We start from the raw sequence: 17652 nt of genomic DNA on the forward strand, positions 1-17652 counted from the left end.
AATATATTTAATTTAAAAAACGCGGGTCAAAATCTAGTTAGCCAATTAAAACCCACTTTTCATATGTGGTGTTCCCATAGTATCCTTAGATTCTTGGATACATGAACACCCACTTTGTGATGTGATATTGATCAATGGCCGACCAAATCCAGGAACAATGAAGAAGAAACTAGAAAATTTAAGTAGTTTGAAACTTTTTACAATGACGCAGAACACATTGATACAACATATGTCTATATACTATCTTTGAAACTTTTTTTGTTTCTAGTTGTAGTATTCACTGCATCTTGTCTTGTATCTTCCTTGCAATAATTTTGATGTGACTTAGTAGGTGAAGCTCACGATCGATCAGACGGGACGGGAGCTTAAATTGGTGGGTTCACACTAGACGGCAGCTCGTTGGGACCATATGTAGGTATCTATTTGACTCTTAAATCATGCATGTGCGGTTTAAATAGCGGCTACTACTACTATGAAAAGTCAGATGTTTGACGGGGAAAAAAAAAGTATGGCCACTACTTAAATAGAAAGGAAAATAATAAGCTGGCACCTTTTTCATGTGGTTGAGGAACGTCTTAGCAAAACATTATAAAAGGAAAAAAAAAGCTCTTAGCTCCAGAGACTACAAGTGCTGGAAATCATGAATGCCACAGGAGCTAAAAATCGCGTAAGCAATGTAAATGGCGCAGAACACTTTGATATCGAAGTCCCTGACACTGCTCATCAGATTAGCAGCGGTTTGTCATTTGTTTTCTCATCCCCCCCCCCCCCCCCTTCCTTGTATCTTGCTATTTAAAGAGACTTACCGAATATAGTAACATCAATAGTGTTTTTTTTTTGTAATCTGAGATAACGTTTTGGGTAGGTTTGTAATATATTTTGTGGGATGTACAGATTCATGGTTTCAAGTGGCGTTCGTTCTTACAACCAGTATAAACAACGCGTATGTGTTGGGATATACAGGAACAGTAATGGTTCCATTAGGTTGGGTTGGTGGTGTAATTGGTCTTATTCTTGCTTCTGCTATCTCTCTCTACGCAAATATTCTTGTAGCCAAGCTTCATGAGTTTGGTGGCAAAAGACACATTCGCTATAGAGATCTTGCTGGATTCATTTACGGTAAGAGAACCAAACATGTTCCGTTTATCTTCTCTGTTCTTGCTTTCATGAAATGATTGTTCTCTTTTTTTTTTAACAGGTAGAAAGGCTTATTGTGTTACATGGGGATTGCAATATGTCAATCTTTTCATGATTAATTGTGGATTTATCATCCTAGCTGGTTCTGCTTTAAAGGTAGTAAACATCTTGATTTCTTGAATCCTTGTGAGCCAAGTTAGTTATTTTCCGAGTGTGTTCTGTTTCTACAGGCTGTTTATGTGCTTTTTAGGGATGATCATACCATGAAACTACCTTACTTTATAGCTATCGCCGGTCTTGTATGTGCGGTTTTCGCCATTGGTGTTCCTCACTTATCTGCTCTAGGGATCTGGCTTGGAGTTTCGACAATCCTCAGTCTCATCTACATCATTGTGGCAATGGTCCTATCAGTTAAAGATGGTATATAACCTAAATGATGATCATGCTGCAGCTTCAACCATACTTATAGCTACTGATAAATCCGATTCTTTACGCTTATTTTTGTTATATTATAGGAGTGAAAACACCACATTCAAGAAATTACGAGATACAAGGATCATCAATAAGTAAACTATTTACCATCACAGCTGCTGCCGCAAATCTTGTTTTTGTATTCAACACAGGGATGCTTCCAGAAATTCAGGTTGAGACTGTTTTTTTATATTTTAATAAAAAGTGATTCTTTTTGTTGTTTATATGAAAATGCAGAAGCATAAATGATCTTTTATATGCTTTGACAGGCGACAGTGAAGCAACCGGTTGTGAAAAATATGGTGAAGGCTCTATACTTTCAGTTCACGCTAGGTCTTTTACCAATGTACGCGGTTATGTTCATTGGATATTGGGCTTACGGATCATCAACCTCGACCTATCTGCTAAACAACGTTAACGGCCCTGTCTGGGTCAAAGCCCTTGCTAACATCTCAGCTTTCCTTCAGACCGTTATCTGTTTGCACGTAAGTTCCTTTGCATGATCTTTTTGGTTAGAGACAGTGTTTCACATTGGAAACTGATCTAGTATCAGAATTAGATTGATGGTCAAGAAAAACTGTCATTTCGAATAGATATATTAGAGATAATATGTCAAATCTGAAGTTAGGAAGAGATTCTAACTATTTATAAAATATATTAATTATTTCAATTATAATCAATTGATTTTAAGCTAGAAATTCATCTGTTCGTGTATACTCAACTCTAAGTCTCTTGGCAATTGCTTCTCTTTTGTAAGTTACATCTAAGCTCATTTCTTTGTTTATAGATTTTTGCGAGTCCATCATATGAGTATATGGACACAAAGTTTGGGATCAAAGGAGGCACATTTGTGTTAAAGAACTTGTTGTTTAGGATCATGGCTCGAGGCGGGTACCTAGCGGTTAGCACACTTCTCTCGGCGCTCTTGCCGTTCTTAGGGGACTTCATGAGCCTCACTGGTGCAGTGAGCACAATACCTCTAACATTCATTCTAGCCAACCACATGTACTATAAGGCTAAGAACGATAAGCTCAATACTATGCAGAAGCTATGGCACTGGCTTAACGTTGTCTTCTTCAGTTTGATGTCTGTTGCTGCCACTATTGCAGCTCTTAGGCTCATCGTTGTTGACTCCAAGAATTTCCACGTTTTTTCAGATTTGTAATTCATTCTTTATATTCGTCTCCTACCATATCTTGTATTCCTTTAAAAAACCTATTATAGGGTACATTCATAAATAGCTCAAAAATAATCTATGACAAAATAATACATAAAAATATCCAAAATTATTTCAAAACCTTCTCTTAACCTGATTTTACTTCCTAATTATTGAATCATAAACTCTAAATCTTTTTTTTTTTTGAAAGTACAGAGATTATTATACTTTCATGATATCTCATTTTATTTGTTTAGTAACACTAACAAGGAATGTATTATTAGTCAACTAATAACCACTGCTCAATCATCTCTTATAGTAGAAATTTAAAAAACTTTTAATTAATCTCCAAATGAATGATTTGCTGTTACATATTAAACTAAAAATTAATTAGACCGGCCAAAGTGGAACCCACTGTCTCCACCAAAGCTCAATGAAATAATCATTAACCTTTCTTTTTTTTTTTGAACAAAAATCATTAACCTTTCATCTTCTTCTTGTTCTTCACATTCATCTTCTTCACGATCTGATCGACGAAGAGGTAAAGACTTCAGGGTTTCATTCTGTTCTTCTTTTTCTTCTTTGCAATATCTGTTAGGACAAGAAAGAAGCAATCTTTGGTCCCAAATATCTTGAATTGATGCAAATAGCTCAATGTGGAAAAGTCTTTTGTGTTCTGCTTTTGAATTCTTATTAAAGTCTTTTGGGGGTGTGCAGTGAGCTTTGAGCTTTAGAGATCTGAGGAGGAAACAAGACCAAACACACAAAAAAACGATGTCGTTTACAGGAACTCAGCAAAAATGCAGAGCGTGCGAGAAGACGGTGTACCCTATGGAGCTTCTCTCAGCCGATGGAGTGTCTTTTCACAAGTCTTGCTTCAAGTGCTCTCACTGCAAAACCACACTTCAAGTCAGTTTCCTGCTCTCTTTTGCTTTTGTTTTCCCATAAGCATAGTTTTAATAGTTGAGTGAGATATCTAAGAAGGGATTCATCAAGAGGTTCTCTAAATAGTGAGAGTCATGAGTTAAAAAAATGTGTTGATGGTTTTGTGTTACAGCTGAGCAATTACTCATCAATGGAAGGTGTGTTGTACTGTAAGCCTCATTTTGAGCAGCTCTTCAAGGAGACTGGTAGCTTCAACAAGAACTTTCAGTCACGTATGTAGTTCCTCTTCTTTTCTTACCTTATTGGATTCAACACTCTTACTTGCTTGTGGTCTCCACTTAATCTTCAAACTTTCTTTTCCTCTCACAGCTGCAAAGCCATTAACTGACAAGCCAACTCCTGAGCTGGTAAACACTGTCTTCTTAACCAATATAGAGCTCCTTGTTATTATCTAGTTACATGACTCCTATTTGGTTATGTTCTCAGACAAGGACACCAAGCCGAGTTGCTGGAATGTTCTCTGGAACGCAAGACAAGTGCGCTACTTGCAGTAAAACCGTGTATCCTATCGAAAAGGTTAATATTAACATTAAACCTTGATACCTCTTTGTTAGATCATTTGCAATGAAGAACTTGGAGATCGCTTTACACAGTCCATTCTTATATCTTTCTTGTTCTGTTGATTAACAACCACAGGTAACAGTGGAGAGCCAATGTTACCATAAGTCTTGCTTCAAATGTTCACATGGAGGCTGTGCGATTTCACCATCTAACTATGCAGCGCTCGAGGGGATATTGTACTGCAAGCACCATTTCGCTCAGCTATTCAAGGAGAAAGGAAGTTACAATCACCTCATCAAATCTGCTTCCATCAAACGCTCTGCTGCCGCGGCTACTCCTGCTGTAGAAGCTGTACCTGAATCTTAAAATTTGAATTCTCGAACAATTATTAAGTTAATAAGGTTACTACCAAACTGGTTTCACTTTTGTCTTTGGCTTTGTGTATGTGATGTATTTGTCTTAACTTGTATTCATTCACTTCTTCATGTTCTTGTCTTCCATAGTGAACCATGCATGACAATCCCTTGAGTTTGTTCTTGTTGTGAATATACTTAGATTGGTCTGTGCCCTCTTGACCGGACCGGCCTATTGGATCAGACGACTAATCGCTGTCTTTAATGTCCGGTCCGGTTCTTCATCACTAAAACTTAAAAAACGCGGACTTTTTTTAACATTGAAAATCGATCTATATAAACACAAAACACAGATCGAATTGTACTCGAAAGTGTAAAGATACGAGCTTTGCAAAACTTGTGCGTTTTGAAGAAAAATGTCAAACACAACCTCTGACCTCCATAGCCGTCTCCTCCGGTGAGTGGCGACTATTAATCATCTCTATCTCCGTCTTGTACTCTGTTTTCTCCCTTAATAAAAAGAAAGAACCCTAATTTGTTAACTCTGTTTTGAGGATTCAGAGTATCTGAGCCAATAGCAGAGACTCTCAGACGCACTCAGTACACACCGCAAGAGAGCAGCAAAGTATCCACCAAAGACGTACTCTTGTCTCTGTTACCAATCACTTCTCCTCCTCGCCTACTCGATGAAGAACAGAGTCTCTCTTCGATCAAAAGCCTCGCACTTGCGTGTGCCCTTCTCTCTTCTTCTCGTTCCTCTACTCACGAACTCCTCTCGTGGATCCCCGAAAGCCTCTCACTCGCAGGAGAGTCAGCATTTTCCGAGATATCTCGTGAATATTTCAGTGACAACAACGCTGAGAGCAAGAGATTGGTGGTTGAGTTGTTGCCGGTTGTTTTGCCGGAGTTGAAAGATGGAATAGAAGGGAGCTCAATGGGTAAGGACAGTGATGCGGAGGATGTTTCAGCTCCTATGGCGAGAAAGCCAGTTGGTTATGCCATCCTTGCTGCTCACCAGCTCAGGTGGTTTGTGACTCAGGTCTGAGTTGTGTTATGAGAACAAGATCTAACCTTTAAGGTTCTGTTATGATTTGGAGGTGTTTGATGTCTAATGTTTTGGTAGGTGGATAAGCCGAATCTGGCGAAAGTTTGCAACTTGGTGGTTCCATGTGCTTTGACAGCACTCGATCATTGGTCTCCTGATGTCAAAGTAAGTCCTTTTGGGAACTTTTTAATAGCTTTCTTTCTACTGTTAGGTTTAAGGCTATAGTGAGTTTGATGTTATCTCTTTGCTTTGATGACAGAGACAGGGTATGATAACCTTTGTGCACATTGCAAAAAACGTGAGTTCAGGCGATCTCGGTTCGTATGGAGATGTGGTTCTTGATGCGTGTTGCCAGAACATAGCTTCTGATGACGAGATTTGGATACATGTTGTGGAGTTATCTGTGCTTCTTGTGACTAAACTTCATCCAAATAATCCTCGTAGCTCATGGTAAATCCTCTCTTATCAATGGCATTAGGTTCATAAGATTCGTTTTTTCATGGCGTGCTTATCTTCTTTTGTAGGTACGAGAGGATCATGAATGAGATGCTTGGTCACCTAGAACGCCAACCAAGAAACAAAGAGAGACGTATGGCTTGGCTTACATTCGTTGAGCCGCTCTTGAACGCTCTGGGGCTTTTCTTGCTTGCTCATTTTCGGCGCATCTTCCCTCTTTTATTCCAGTGGATGCATTCAGATGATGCCCAAACCGTTTTGTTGGTAATGTTCTTGTTTCACACTTTTTCATTTCTTGCGAATGTTAGGTTTGCTGATTCACTACCTGCAAATGCCATATAGGTTCTTGAGAGGTTGGAGACGGTTGTGAGGTTGACATGGATTAGAAACTCACCGGTTGTCCCAAGGTTTAACCCTCTCTAAACACTAAATATTAGCAGTAACTTGCAGAAGCTTCGACATCAATCATCTCATACGATTATTTGGACGTTCAGATTGGTGGAGGAGCTCGTTTCCTTGTACAAAGAGTCATCTATGCGTAAGGAGCGTGATGAGATTAGACCTCTTATCCTACGTATCTTGAAGCTACTCCGCGAGTATGTTTTCTATTGCTTATCAAATGCACTGCCAAAGGTAGTTAAAAATCGGTGTCTTTTCTTCTTATTTTAGCTTTCGTCTCTCGCAGGTGCAAAAGGTTACAGTTTGAGTCTGCGTGGAGGCAGTATCAGGCGGATCCAAATCTGAGCACGGTTGCGGAATATATAATGTAGACCAGCTCTGTCTGAACAGAGGCAGCTTCTCGTCGGCTCAGAGTCTTAGGGCTTGTAATAGAGTTTCATTCACTCTTTTTAATTAGAGAAATAACAAAACATATCTTCTGAATAGACTAGTTTTCTCTCTTCTTATTTCAATCTCTCAAAAGTCTTTATGGAATCTCTCAAAACTACAGACAATACACCAATAAAGAAAAATAGAATCCATTCGACAGTTCGTGGAAACCTCAAAACCAAATCTTTATGTACAAACCTGCTTTTCATCATCATCATCATCATCATCATGCCTCCCTCAGGACTTTAACAGTTGGTGGACAATCTGTTCTCTCACCAGCCAGAGAGTAGTAAGCCAGTATATGAGCAGGATGCTCCATCTCTCTCACCTCTCCAAGCTGATTCACTTCTGGGACTTTTCTTGCCGGAATCAGCTCGATGTTCCAGTACGGTCTAGACATTAGCCTCAGGTCTTGTCCCGTCGTTGATGCTCTGTAGCCTTGTACCCACAGGTATCTCAGCGAAGGGATTTTCAGTACCGCTGCAGCTATTGCTCGCTCGCTGAAGCAACAACCTCTCATCTCCAGCTTCTGTAGTTTCGGACATCCTCTTGAGAACTCCATTAGGCCTTCGTCTGATTCACCAACGTAACCGAGAAGCATCCACCTCACGTTTGGACTGTACTGTCCGATGTAGCTTAACCCCACGTCTGTTAAGCCGCCTTGTCTGAGATAGAATGCAAACCGTCTGAGTTTCTTGCATCCGATCAAGAGGGATCGGACTCCGTTGTCTAGTGGCAGATCTGTTATTCTCTCTTCTTGGTCGAGTAAGACGAGGCGGAAGTCACAGAGGTTTTTCAGATATGTGCCTATGCTTTCGAGAGACTCGTTGGTTATATCTGAGACATACACCGCCATGTATTCTAGCTCCTGGCAGCCCTGAGCCAAAGCGACTAATCCTCTTTGTGATACTAGGCCTTCTTCATCCTCCATTCCTTGTTCATCTTCACCCCGTTCAATCCTCAGCCGCTTCAACTTCTTACAGCACTGTCCAAGAACCTCTAGACCCCTATCTCCAATTACATTCCTTGTCTGAAATACAGCAAAAAATGTCACATATCCCTTATCTACCACAATTTATACACTTGCAAAATGAATGCGAAATTCATGATAGTTGAATAGTGTAAAGAACAGATATTGCGTTCAAATTTACCTCGAGAACTTCCAAATTAGGACACTTTTGAATAAGTGTACAATGATCCTCAGTTGCGAGCAATGCATAGATCAGATCCAGCTTCCGGATTTGGGCAGCGAATGGAAACAGTATTGGCATTTCATTAGGTCCCATGTAAGAAAGGCCAAGACAACATAGTTTTGGAGGGAAAGTCAGATTCATATACTTCTCCGGTCTTCCAATTTCTTCATTGAAGGAGCCGCCACAAAATTCTTCAAGATTAGTTGCAGCTTTAAAGAACCCGACTAGTTCCAACATCTCAAAGTCACCGATCTTCACAGAAACCAGAGAGCGGCAATTTCTAGCTATGCTTTCCAAGTCTTTGGCATTGATTTTTGCAAACTCAGTCATGTAGAAATTTAGAACCTCAAGAGAAGTGTTGTGCAGAGCAAGTTCATGCAGCCAGTTACCATCCTTTTCAACAAAAGAACTCTCTTCCATTAACAATGTTTTCATTTTCCTGTCGAGAAAACAGAAGAAGCATGGATAAAGTGAGAAACAACTAAAGAAAATTGGATTTTCTGCTTAGGAAACCAACCAATTCAAGGATGCAAGAAGGCCATTATAAACATGAACTCCCGAAGACATTCTTTCTGCAGCTAGCTAATATCAAGCTTTTTGCTAAATATCCATAAACCGAAGTGTAGGAAACCAAATAAAGTCCGCACCAAGGTTTCTACTTCCCCAATTGATAATTTGGTATAACAACGGCAGAGGAAATTAAGGATGCAAGAAGGACACGATAAACATGAACTCCCAAAGATATTCATTTTTTTTTTTTGCAGATGGCAGATATCAATCTTGTTGCTAATTATCCATAAACAGAAATGCATTAAACCCAATAAATTCCACACCAAGGTTTCTACATCCCCAATTAATAATTTGCTTAGGTTGCGGGAACAGAGCCATTAAGGATGCAAGAAGGGCACGATAAACATCAACTCCTAGAAACTACAAGTATTATCAATGAATAGTTCCGCTATCTATGCATAACCACAAGCTGTGGAAAGTGTAGTAAGAAATCAAATAAAGAAGGTTCAACAAATCAAATCACCAATTTTTACAATACTGTTCTTGTAAAGTCAAGACTCAAATGCAATCATGTTCTATCCTTGTGAATATAAAGAGAGTAGCAAAAAGTATATATGTGTTAAGCCTTAAAAAGCATATCCATAAGCTACAAAAAGAAGTAATCAGTAGTTACCTGCAGTGCTTAACGATGCTGAAAAGTCCATCCGTAGAGAAACCTGAGCACTTATCGAGCTTCAACGCCTCGAGCTCATCCAACCTCGCCTTAGCCAAAACATCAAGATCCAAATCGCTGACAATCATCCGCCTAAAATGCACAGACTTGAGCCTTGGCAGAGATGAGGCTACCTCGTTGACCCAAGGGGTAACAAACCCTCCCCAGTTCTCGGGGATGAGATTGAACATAGCTGCTCTCGGCTTCCCTTTGAGCTTAATCGACCTCAGATTCGGAAACCTACGGCTGAGACGGTCAGGAGTCGAGGTGTAGCATAGTGCCATGGTCACGTGCTCCCTCGTCTCGGAGTCGATCTCGAACCACCTCCGGCACACGAGGGAAGCGGAGTCTCGATCTTTCGGATCGGTTATGTAAGGCATGACCTGCTCGATGACGTCATCGACCGTCACGGAGCTCAATCTGCACTTCTTGATATCCGGATCCTCCATCGTCATCAAACAAACGGATAACAAATCGAAATCGAGTATAGGAATCACGATAGGTGGAGCGTGAGGAGAGGAGGAAGAAGTGGCGTGAGTGTGTGTGGAGGAAGGAATCAAAAGTGTTGATAATAATAATTTGGGATCAAGTGGGCAGAGAGGATAATTCTTTTTTATATAGATGGACGGTGGAGATGAAGCGATCTAATCAGATTGTTTAGTCAATCTTTTGGCGTAAGCACCAGATCTGGCTAAACGACAGAAATAGCCAGGTGGGGTTTTTATCCAATGGACGATCATGTGACGGGTTTATTATTAATTAAACTGGATTTCTGAGCTTAATCAATGTTTTGGTTAACTAATTTATACTCCCACCGTTCACACGAAAATAATATTTTTTAGATTTTTTTTCTTGTTTCAATTTTCTATATTGTTAAGGTATTTTTTATACTTTTGAAAAACATTAATTGATAATATTTGAATTGATTAAATTTCATTGGCGAAAAATTATTAGAAAGTGTATAATAAAGTAAAAAATAAAATGAATTATAAACATTTATTAAATTTTTAATAAGTGTGCATACTCTAGAAAATCTTACTTACGGGAACAGAGAGAATACCAAGAAGTATCCTAGGTGAAGTATGACGCTTAATAATTTACACTAGTTAACTATATGGTATTAATACAAATTTGTAGGTTAGATCTGTTTATTTTGGAGATGGAGATGAAATAGCTTAAAACTTAAGAAACATTAGCCAAAGTATTTTCGATGATGAAACTAGATAAAAAAAATCCGATAATGAAATAGATTAGAAACAAAATAATAAAAATACTAATTATTTCTAAAATAAATTTTGAAAGATTAATTTTGAAAGAAATATTTCGTATGTTTTGGATGATTTTAAAGTTTTTTAAAATGAGATTTTTGTAGATATTGTTTAAATATTTTTCTTTAGTGTAAAATGTGTCAAACCAGAAATTTTGGATTTATATTGTCTTTTCACCATTTAAATAAAGTAAGTTGTTCCCGATAAAATAATTATATGAGAACCTTTTGAACATATATATATAGGTCAAGAGGAGTAATCTGTCCCAAAATAGACATACTATAGTTATATGAATTATTATTATTATTATTTTGTAACTTAATTATATGAATTATTGAACCAAAAAAATATATGAAATATAGGCTACGGCATGATTATATACACGATGATAATACATAAATCATTAGAAATCAATAGCTGATATCATCAAAAAATGACAAATCAAATGTTTTCAAAATACAAACTTTTATTTTGTTTACTCATTCTACTAATCTAGTGGGTAGAATGTTGGAGCTTAAAGATAGAAGCTAGAATTAAAGTATTTTATTTTGATTATAATACAAACTTTTCTGAGTGTTACTTACAACTGCAAAAGATTGCTATTATATCAGATACACGATTCTGGATTATATTTCTCTCAGCATCATCAATTACAATTAATATGAAGATGCTTTTGTAAGGAGATCTCTCTATAATTTCCAATTTTTAATTGAAACAATTACACTTAGGCAGTTTTGAAGTTTTTATTATACTATAGAGCAGTTTATGCTTTTAGGGTAGTAAACCCACTTTCCACCTAAAAAGCTAACTAAATGAACTTGTAATTAAAGACAATACAGTAGAACCTCTATAAATTAATACTCGATAAATTAATAATCTCTATAAATTAATAAATTTCGTCGGTCCCAGTTTAGGCCGGTTCAAAATCTGATATAAATCGATAAAATAATAAGATAATAATATTTTAGAAAATTCTATGTAAATATATGGTCCTATTAAAATTATAAATTAATAATTTATATGTATATATATTTTATATAAGTAAGAACATATTATTGTATTGTTTGTTTTATATTCACAATGGAATTATCTTCATATTTTCTTAACACCTAATATATTTTTAATGAGATTTAGTAATATTATATATAAAACCACATTTAACTTCTATGCAATATATTTATATACAGAAAATAATATAATAAAATTAATATAAATGTCAAATTTCAAAAAATAACGATTAATGTCTATACACTAAAATTAAACATTTTTCTTATCTTAGAATATATATATCTTAAAATAATAAATCAAAATAAAGAAACTTTTATAAATTAATATCTCTATAAATTAATAAAATTTTAAAGTCCTAACATTATTAATTTATAGAGGTTCTACTGTATATTTATTATATTTAATATATTCTTTTTTTCTGACAGGATTTGACCACAACCACAATAAAGTGGGTCCATGTACTCCTCATCATAGTCTTCTCCCTCCTAAGCTTTTCATCTTCTTTATAAAATAAAATTTGCTGTTTCAGTTTATATTTTCCAAAGAAATTATATTTATTTATTATTTACATTATTTTGTCTATCTTTTGAGATATGCCAAAGTACATTTTTGATGGTGTTGTAATGGTGATGTATACTTCAACTTTTGCATCATTTTGGCATTTTTGCATGTATGGTCCCTCAACTCTTGCTTCATTTTGTTTTTGACCTCAATACTCTTTAAATGTGCAGATTACTCTTCAATTTCGTCCCCAAAATTTCAAATTTTCATTTTAGCCCTTGTGATATATATCACAGTGTTGTTTTGTCATATAATCGTTGTTTTGTCATGTAATTACGTTATGAGTTATGACATAAAGCTAGAATGTGTTATATTTGTTTGTTAACACGTCCCACACTTTTGCAATAGCAGGAAATTTAATTCAATTATCTTTTCACACATGTTCAGCCAGTTCATACACGCTCTTTTTTGTTTTATCTTCACATGAAGAATTCTTGAGGGTGGACAATATGTAAGGAAGAAAGGCTGAGCGCAGTTTTGTACATGTGGATATGTAAATCGATGTACATTCAGTTCGCACACACTCTCTTGTACATGTGGATATGTAAAGCGATGTACACATATATAGTACTAAACATTACATGTGGAAATTTTAAATGAGATTTGTACTTTTACTAGTCTATAATCTTGTCATTTCCGCAACAACCAAATTAAAATGAATCACATCTCATATATATAAGATTTGAGTAATATATGACATGATTCAAAATGTGTACCGTTATTTGGCTTTAAGATGTACAAATTATTCTTCTTTGAAGTGTAATTGTTACAATATGTATACACTCTTACCATGGCATAACATTACTCATCTGGATCTACAAGTTTCAAGATGTCGTCGATGTTAGGTCTCCTGCACCGGTGGTCGTTGCTTTTCGTCGCGTCTCGTCAACATCGGCTTCTCCACGTCTCAAGCCCATGACTGTTCCATCTCGGTTCGTGCTTTCAGCCTTTGTCGCCGTCGGAATTAAGCCTCATTGTTGTGTCTCTGCTCCGTTGTTGTCGGCTCGCCATCGTCGTCAATGAGATCCGGCGAAAATATAGATCGAGCAACATCAATGGTTTATGGGAACATGTTAAAAGTCATTGTGCTTTGTGATCTGTTTGGAATGCATCAGAAAAATTGTGTGGTCTTGCTCCTCGCGGGTATCATAAGCATCTCTTCGAAGTATGTATACATCAACTGTCATATACGTTATATTTATTTTGATTGATCTACTTTGTTATTTATTTTGGCATTTTGAGTAAGCAATAGTCAATCCATCTATATGTGTATAACGACACCACATATTTCCAATCACCTTCTATGTACACGTGTACACGACATGGGGTGTACAAAATTACATTGTACAGAAAACAATAATATTTCTACATGGAAGAATGCTCCCATATTTAAACAAATCGATGGAAATAACACTGAAAGCTAGGTCTTGCAAAGCTTTCATTCTTTTTAAAACACATCTAAAGGTGTTTGTATGTTTAACCTATATACTTTCAAAAGAAATTTACATGTACACATATGTTTTTGACTATCGAGAAGACCTAACGTGTACAATATAAATATTATATTTTATCAGATTGTTACACGTACACATATGTTTGAGATACATGTTAGATGTCCAACATGTTGTAAAGTTGTGTACATTCGTTAGTATACATGTGCACATTAAAGGTTGGTGACGTACATGTGTACTACAAATATGGTAGTGTACATGTGTACAACAAATATGGTAGTGTACACTAATTTAAGAGGTTATTTCTGAAATTTACAAAGTTAAAAGCTAAATAGAAAACTTCTAGAAGTTCAAGGATCTGTTCGTGTAATCATGAGAGGTCTGGTCTGTACAATTAAAAAATGAAGGTCAATTTGAAAGGGATATATTTGCAAATCAGAAACTTTTGGGACAGAAATGAATACACCAAAAAGCCAAGGGACCAGATGCGAAATAAACAAAAAAGGCCATTGTTGCTCATCGAGCTTTCGCAACGAAGGAGAGCTGTGTCGGAGAAGATCGAACCGGTCACGACTATCCTTGCAGCTCCGAGAAGGTGATCTGATGGTGATGATAAAACAAGATTCGTTGTATCCAATGTATCTCCGCTTCATCACATATCTGGGCAACGAAAAGAGAGAAAGCAGATAAGTTTGCATTGTTTTTTTAGATTTGTAGATCTGCAATAAAAAAAGTTAGTTAGTCACAAAGAAAATAAAAGAAAAGATAAAATTATGATGATAAAAATGAATGATTTGCATAAAAGAATGTGATTTACAGAATAAAAAAATGGAAGAAGCCAAACAATTTTCTCAAAAGAAAGAAGAAACAACGAGATGATAATCAGATAGAAAGAAAGAGATAATGCAAGTTGTCAAATGTGGGACCATCTTAGTCACATAAATTAATTTAGTTAACAGCTGTTTGGTTTTAGTTACAAAAAAGTACATCATTAGCTGAAACTTACTTATGTTGTAATAAAAACACGAAAACTGACTCCGGCGTGTTAATAACTCTTTTTAATTTGAGAAACAGAACAATGACACTAACTATTAAGTACAAGACTGCACTGTCTATTTTTTAAATATACTCATCTGTATGTGTATGAAAAGTCTTTAGACAAAAGACTGTAAATTGAAAAGCATTCCATTGCTTACCTACAGGTTTATGAAGAGTTTAGACACACTTACCCATGGCTTCATGAAAAGTCTTTAATAGACTGTTAATCAAAACAGATTCGTTGATTTACTACCCACAAGGAGTCTTTAGAGAAGCAAAAGCTCTGAATCTGTTGGATGGATAAAATGACTGACGGCTAACAGAAAAGATTTAGACAAAAGTTATGAAATTATTGGAAGAAAAAAATGATCAAGGGCTTTAAGAATGTCTTTAAGTCAACAACTGTGAGAATGATTTCATTAACTCGCTAACACACGGCTTAGAACTTGTTGGATGAAAATAACTACCACAACTTGAAAAAGACTTAACAAAAAGACTTTTTTTTTTCTGAACAACAGCTAATTATATTAGATAAATGGTTCAGTACAAGATAGGGTGATCACATAACAGAGCATTCTTCGCCAACGAATCAGCTCGAGAGTTACATAATCTCGGAACATGCGAGAAATAGATGAAAACAAAAGGTGCAGATAGAAACTCGATGTCCTTGAGAACTCCATAGAGCTCCACATGAAATGTGTTCGAGTTGATAGCTCTGATGAGCTCGAGAGAGTCGGATCTAATCCAGACGTTTGGTGTAGAGAGATGGGAAGCAGCTAGGAGCAACCCCTTGATCGCCAAGGCTTCCGCCATGAGAGGTGAAGACACAGACAGAGACCGAGCTTGACTTAATGAAAAGACTATATAAACTAAACGCTCCTTATTTTACTACTACCCACCGCTTATAAGGTTGGATTCATTACTTCTTCAACCCAACTTATAAAAGTCTCTAGAGACGTTCCTCTAGTACCCACGGCTTACGAAAAAGGTCTTTTAGGAAAAGACTATGAATTTGTTGAACTTATAAATAGGCCAACGAGTTACGAAAATGTAATATAGTCAAACGATTGGTCTGTTTACAAAAACATTTTGGACAATGACAGAGTTTTGGATGGATAAAACCGACCCAGTGGTTTACATAAAGTCATTAGCTATGAAACTGATGGATGGATGGATGGATAAAACAAACAAATGCCAATATAAAGTCTTCCATGCAATGACGCTAAAGTCTCAAGACAAAATTCTTAACCACAAAGACTATAAAAGGAAAATGGCTCTTTACGCTACTACTACCTCTGGCTTATGAAGTCTTTAGACAATGACTTTAAATTGAAAACGGATTCATGCTTCACTCCTCACAAGTCACAGCTTATGAAGAGTCTATACAATACTACTATCCACGACTTTATGAAGAGTATAGACAGAGACTGTGAATACACACAGCTTATGAAGAGTCCTTGGACAATATTGCTACCAACGGCCTGTGAAATCTTTAGAAAAAAACTATTGTTTGGTTATTAGATGGAAAAATGACCAAAAACTTAAAAAGGTCTTTGGAAAACATATTCCTTTTGTGTTGGAAGGGAACAAACTACCCACGGCTTTGAAAGGTCTTAGACAAAGACTGTGGTTCGGTTTTGTGAGTTATTCTGCGGTAAAGACGACCAGCGGTTAAAGAAGTCTTGAGACAGAGACTAATTATTTACATTACCACAAGGCTTGAATGTCTGTTTTGTGTCATGCTCCTAACCCTCCTTTATCTCTGTAGTTTGGTGATTGTATGTATTATAATGTCTTTTATTTATGAATTCAGTTTATCTTGGAGTCTTTGGTAGATCAACCTAGGTGATAGACTCTAGCAAGTTATTGTAGTAGGTTTTTTAATCTTGATGAATGTTTCTGTTTTGTGTTATGCTCTTAATCCTCAGTGATCATTCTAAAATGTGTTAGTAATCTCTTTAGTTTGTTTCTATGTATTATAAGGTATCTCTTTTATGAAATGGATATATTTTGGTCTATTGTTGATCAACATAGGTGAGACTCGTGAAAATTGTGATAGTAATTTCCTTGAATGTTGAATGTTTGTGTTTTGTGTTGTACTTCTCCTAACCTTGAGTGACCATTCTAAACACTGCTGTAATCTCTAAGTTGATTAGAAAAATATTTATTAATTTTAGTTAGATCGGTGCTTGTATGTATTATAATGTATCTTGTTTTTACGAAGTAGATGTATATTGGAGTCATTTGTAGCTCAATGTAGGTAAGAGACTTCTGCATATTGTGGTCGTAGTTATCTTGAATCTTTGGTGTTTATATCTTGTTATGCTCCAAATTAACCTCGTTGATCAATATAAACATGAAATTACAACTTCATAATTTGTGCACTGTATGCTAATGATTACTGTGTATAGAAGTAAGTATTTTGTCCAAGTGAAATCACGCAGAATTAGTTAGTAATAAAGCAAAAATCTCTGGATGCACGTTTTGAAATGTTCTTCTCCTTATTCATTCTCATCTTTGATGTTTGATGTGTTCTGTTTCTGCTCTGATGGGAACTTAAACAAGAGAAACAAATGTTTAATAACCTGAAAACGTAAATCAAAATCTATATTAATTTATTAAACAAAGAAGAATGCACAATAAACATCTCTAATATCAAACACCAAATCTAAGAGAGTGGTTGATATCTATCAGAAGACATTTGACTTCCAGAGTTATCACAGGGCGGTTCGATCTTCAGCTTTTTTCTCTTTACCCACCTGCAAGGAAGCCAAAAGAAAACACAAGTATAATTCAACAGAAAGGACAAAGCTTGGAACACAAGGTAGGGCTTTTGTTTTCGTCTTACCCCAGCTGCAAGGAAGTATCGGAATGGTGCTCCTCGTCGTCTGATGAAGACCTCCAGTCTACCACGGCAGATGGGCCTGTGTCTTTTTATATATTTATCAATGTTCTTAGAAAAGGTAAGTTTCCTTTCTCGTCGACCACGGCAGATTATATCGAACTGGAAAATACACTG

General features: G+C 36.3%; 4 protein-coding genes across 5 annotated transcripts; 3 read left to right on the top strand and 1 right to left on the bottom strand.

The window, feature by feature from the left end:
• The first annotated feature begins 543 nt into the window (after positions 1 to 543).
• LOC106420561 (proline transporter 3) lies at positions 544 to 2872 on the top strand. Its single transcript, XM_013861414.3, has 7 exons — positions 544 to 737; positions 895 to 1119; positions 1199 to 1293; positions 1368 to 1557; positions 1653 to 1780; positions 1878 to 2093; positions 2396 to 2872. The coding sequence occupies exons 1-7, from the start codon at positions 641 to 643 to the stop codon at positions 2771 to 2773; spliced, it is 1329 nt and encodes a 442-aa protein (XP_013716868.1). The 5' UTR covers positions 544 to 640; the 3' UTR covers positions 2774 to 2872.
• Positions 2873 to 3150: 278 nt separating this feature from the next.
• Positions 3151 to 4695, top strand: LOC106438065 (LIM domain-containing protein WLIM2a-like). Its single transcript, XM_013879113.3, has 6 exons — positions 3151 to 3305; positions 3482 to 3673; positions 3822 to 3921; positions 4019 to 4056; positions 4136 to 4225; positions 4346 to 4695. The coding sequence occupies exons 2-6, from the start codon at positions 3539 to 3541 to the stop codon at positions 4574 to 4576; spliced, it is 594 nt and encodes a 197-aa protein (XP_013734567.2). The 5' UTR covers positions 3151 to 3305; positions 3482 to 3538; the 3' UTR covers positions 4577 to 4695.
• Positions 4696 to 4750: 55 nt separating this feature from the next.
• Positions 4751 to 6997, top strand: BNAC03G22300D (uncharacterized protein At2g39910). Of its 2 annotated transcripts, XM_013861576.3 has the most exons (8): positions 4751 to 5020; positions 5125 to 5602; positions 5687 to 5773; positions 5868 to 6058; positions 6133 to 6328; positions 6407 to 6471; positions 6559 to 6660; positions 6750 to 6997. In XM_013861576.3, exons 1-8 carry the CDS (start codon positions 4980 to 4982, stop codon positions 6832 to 6834), a joined length of 1245 nt encoding a protein of 414 aa, XP_013717030.2. In that variant the 5' UTR covers positions 4751 to 4979; the 3' UTR covers positions 6835 to 6997. The 2 variants fall into 2 exon arrangements, 1 of the variants encoding a protein (XP_013717030.2); XR_001284049.3 differs by lacking the exon at positions 6407 to 6471 and having other exon boundaries at positions 4791 to 5020.
• On the bottom strand, positions 6938 to 9878 carry LOC106438059 (coronatine-insensitive protein 1). Its single transcript, XM_013879105.3, has 3 exons — positions 9269 to 9878; positions 8044 to 8524; positions 6938 to 7922 (listed from the first exon to the last, which is right to left on the bottom strand). The coding sequence occupies exons 1-3, from the start codon at positions 9760 to 9762 to the stop codon at positions 7119 to 7121; spliced, it is 1779 nt and encodes a 592-aa protein (XP_013734559.1). The 5' UTR covers positions 9763 to 9878; the 3' UTR covers positions 6938 to 7118.
• Between the last annotated feature and the right edge of the window lie 7774 nt (positions 9879 to 17652).

Source organism: Brassica napus, chromosome C3 (genome assembly GCF_020379485.1).
Source record: "Brassica napus cultivar Da-Ae chromosome C3, Da-Ae, whole genome shotgun sequence".
NCBI classification, from domain to species: Eukaryota; Viridiplantae; Streptophyta; class Magnoliopsida; order Brassicales; family Brassicaceae; genus Brassica; species Brassica napus.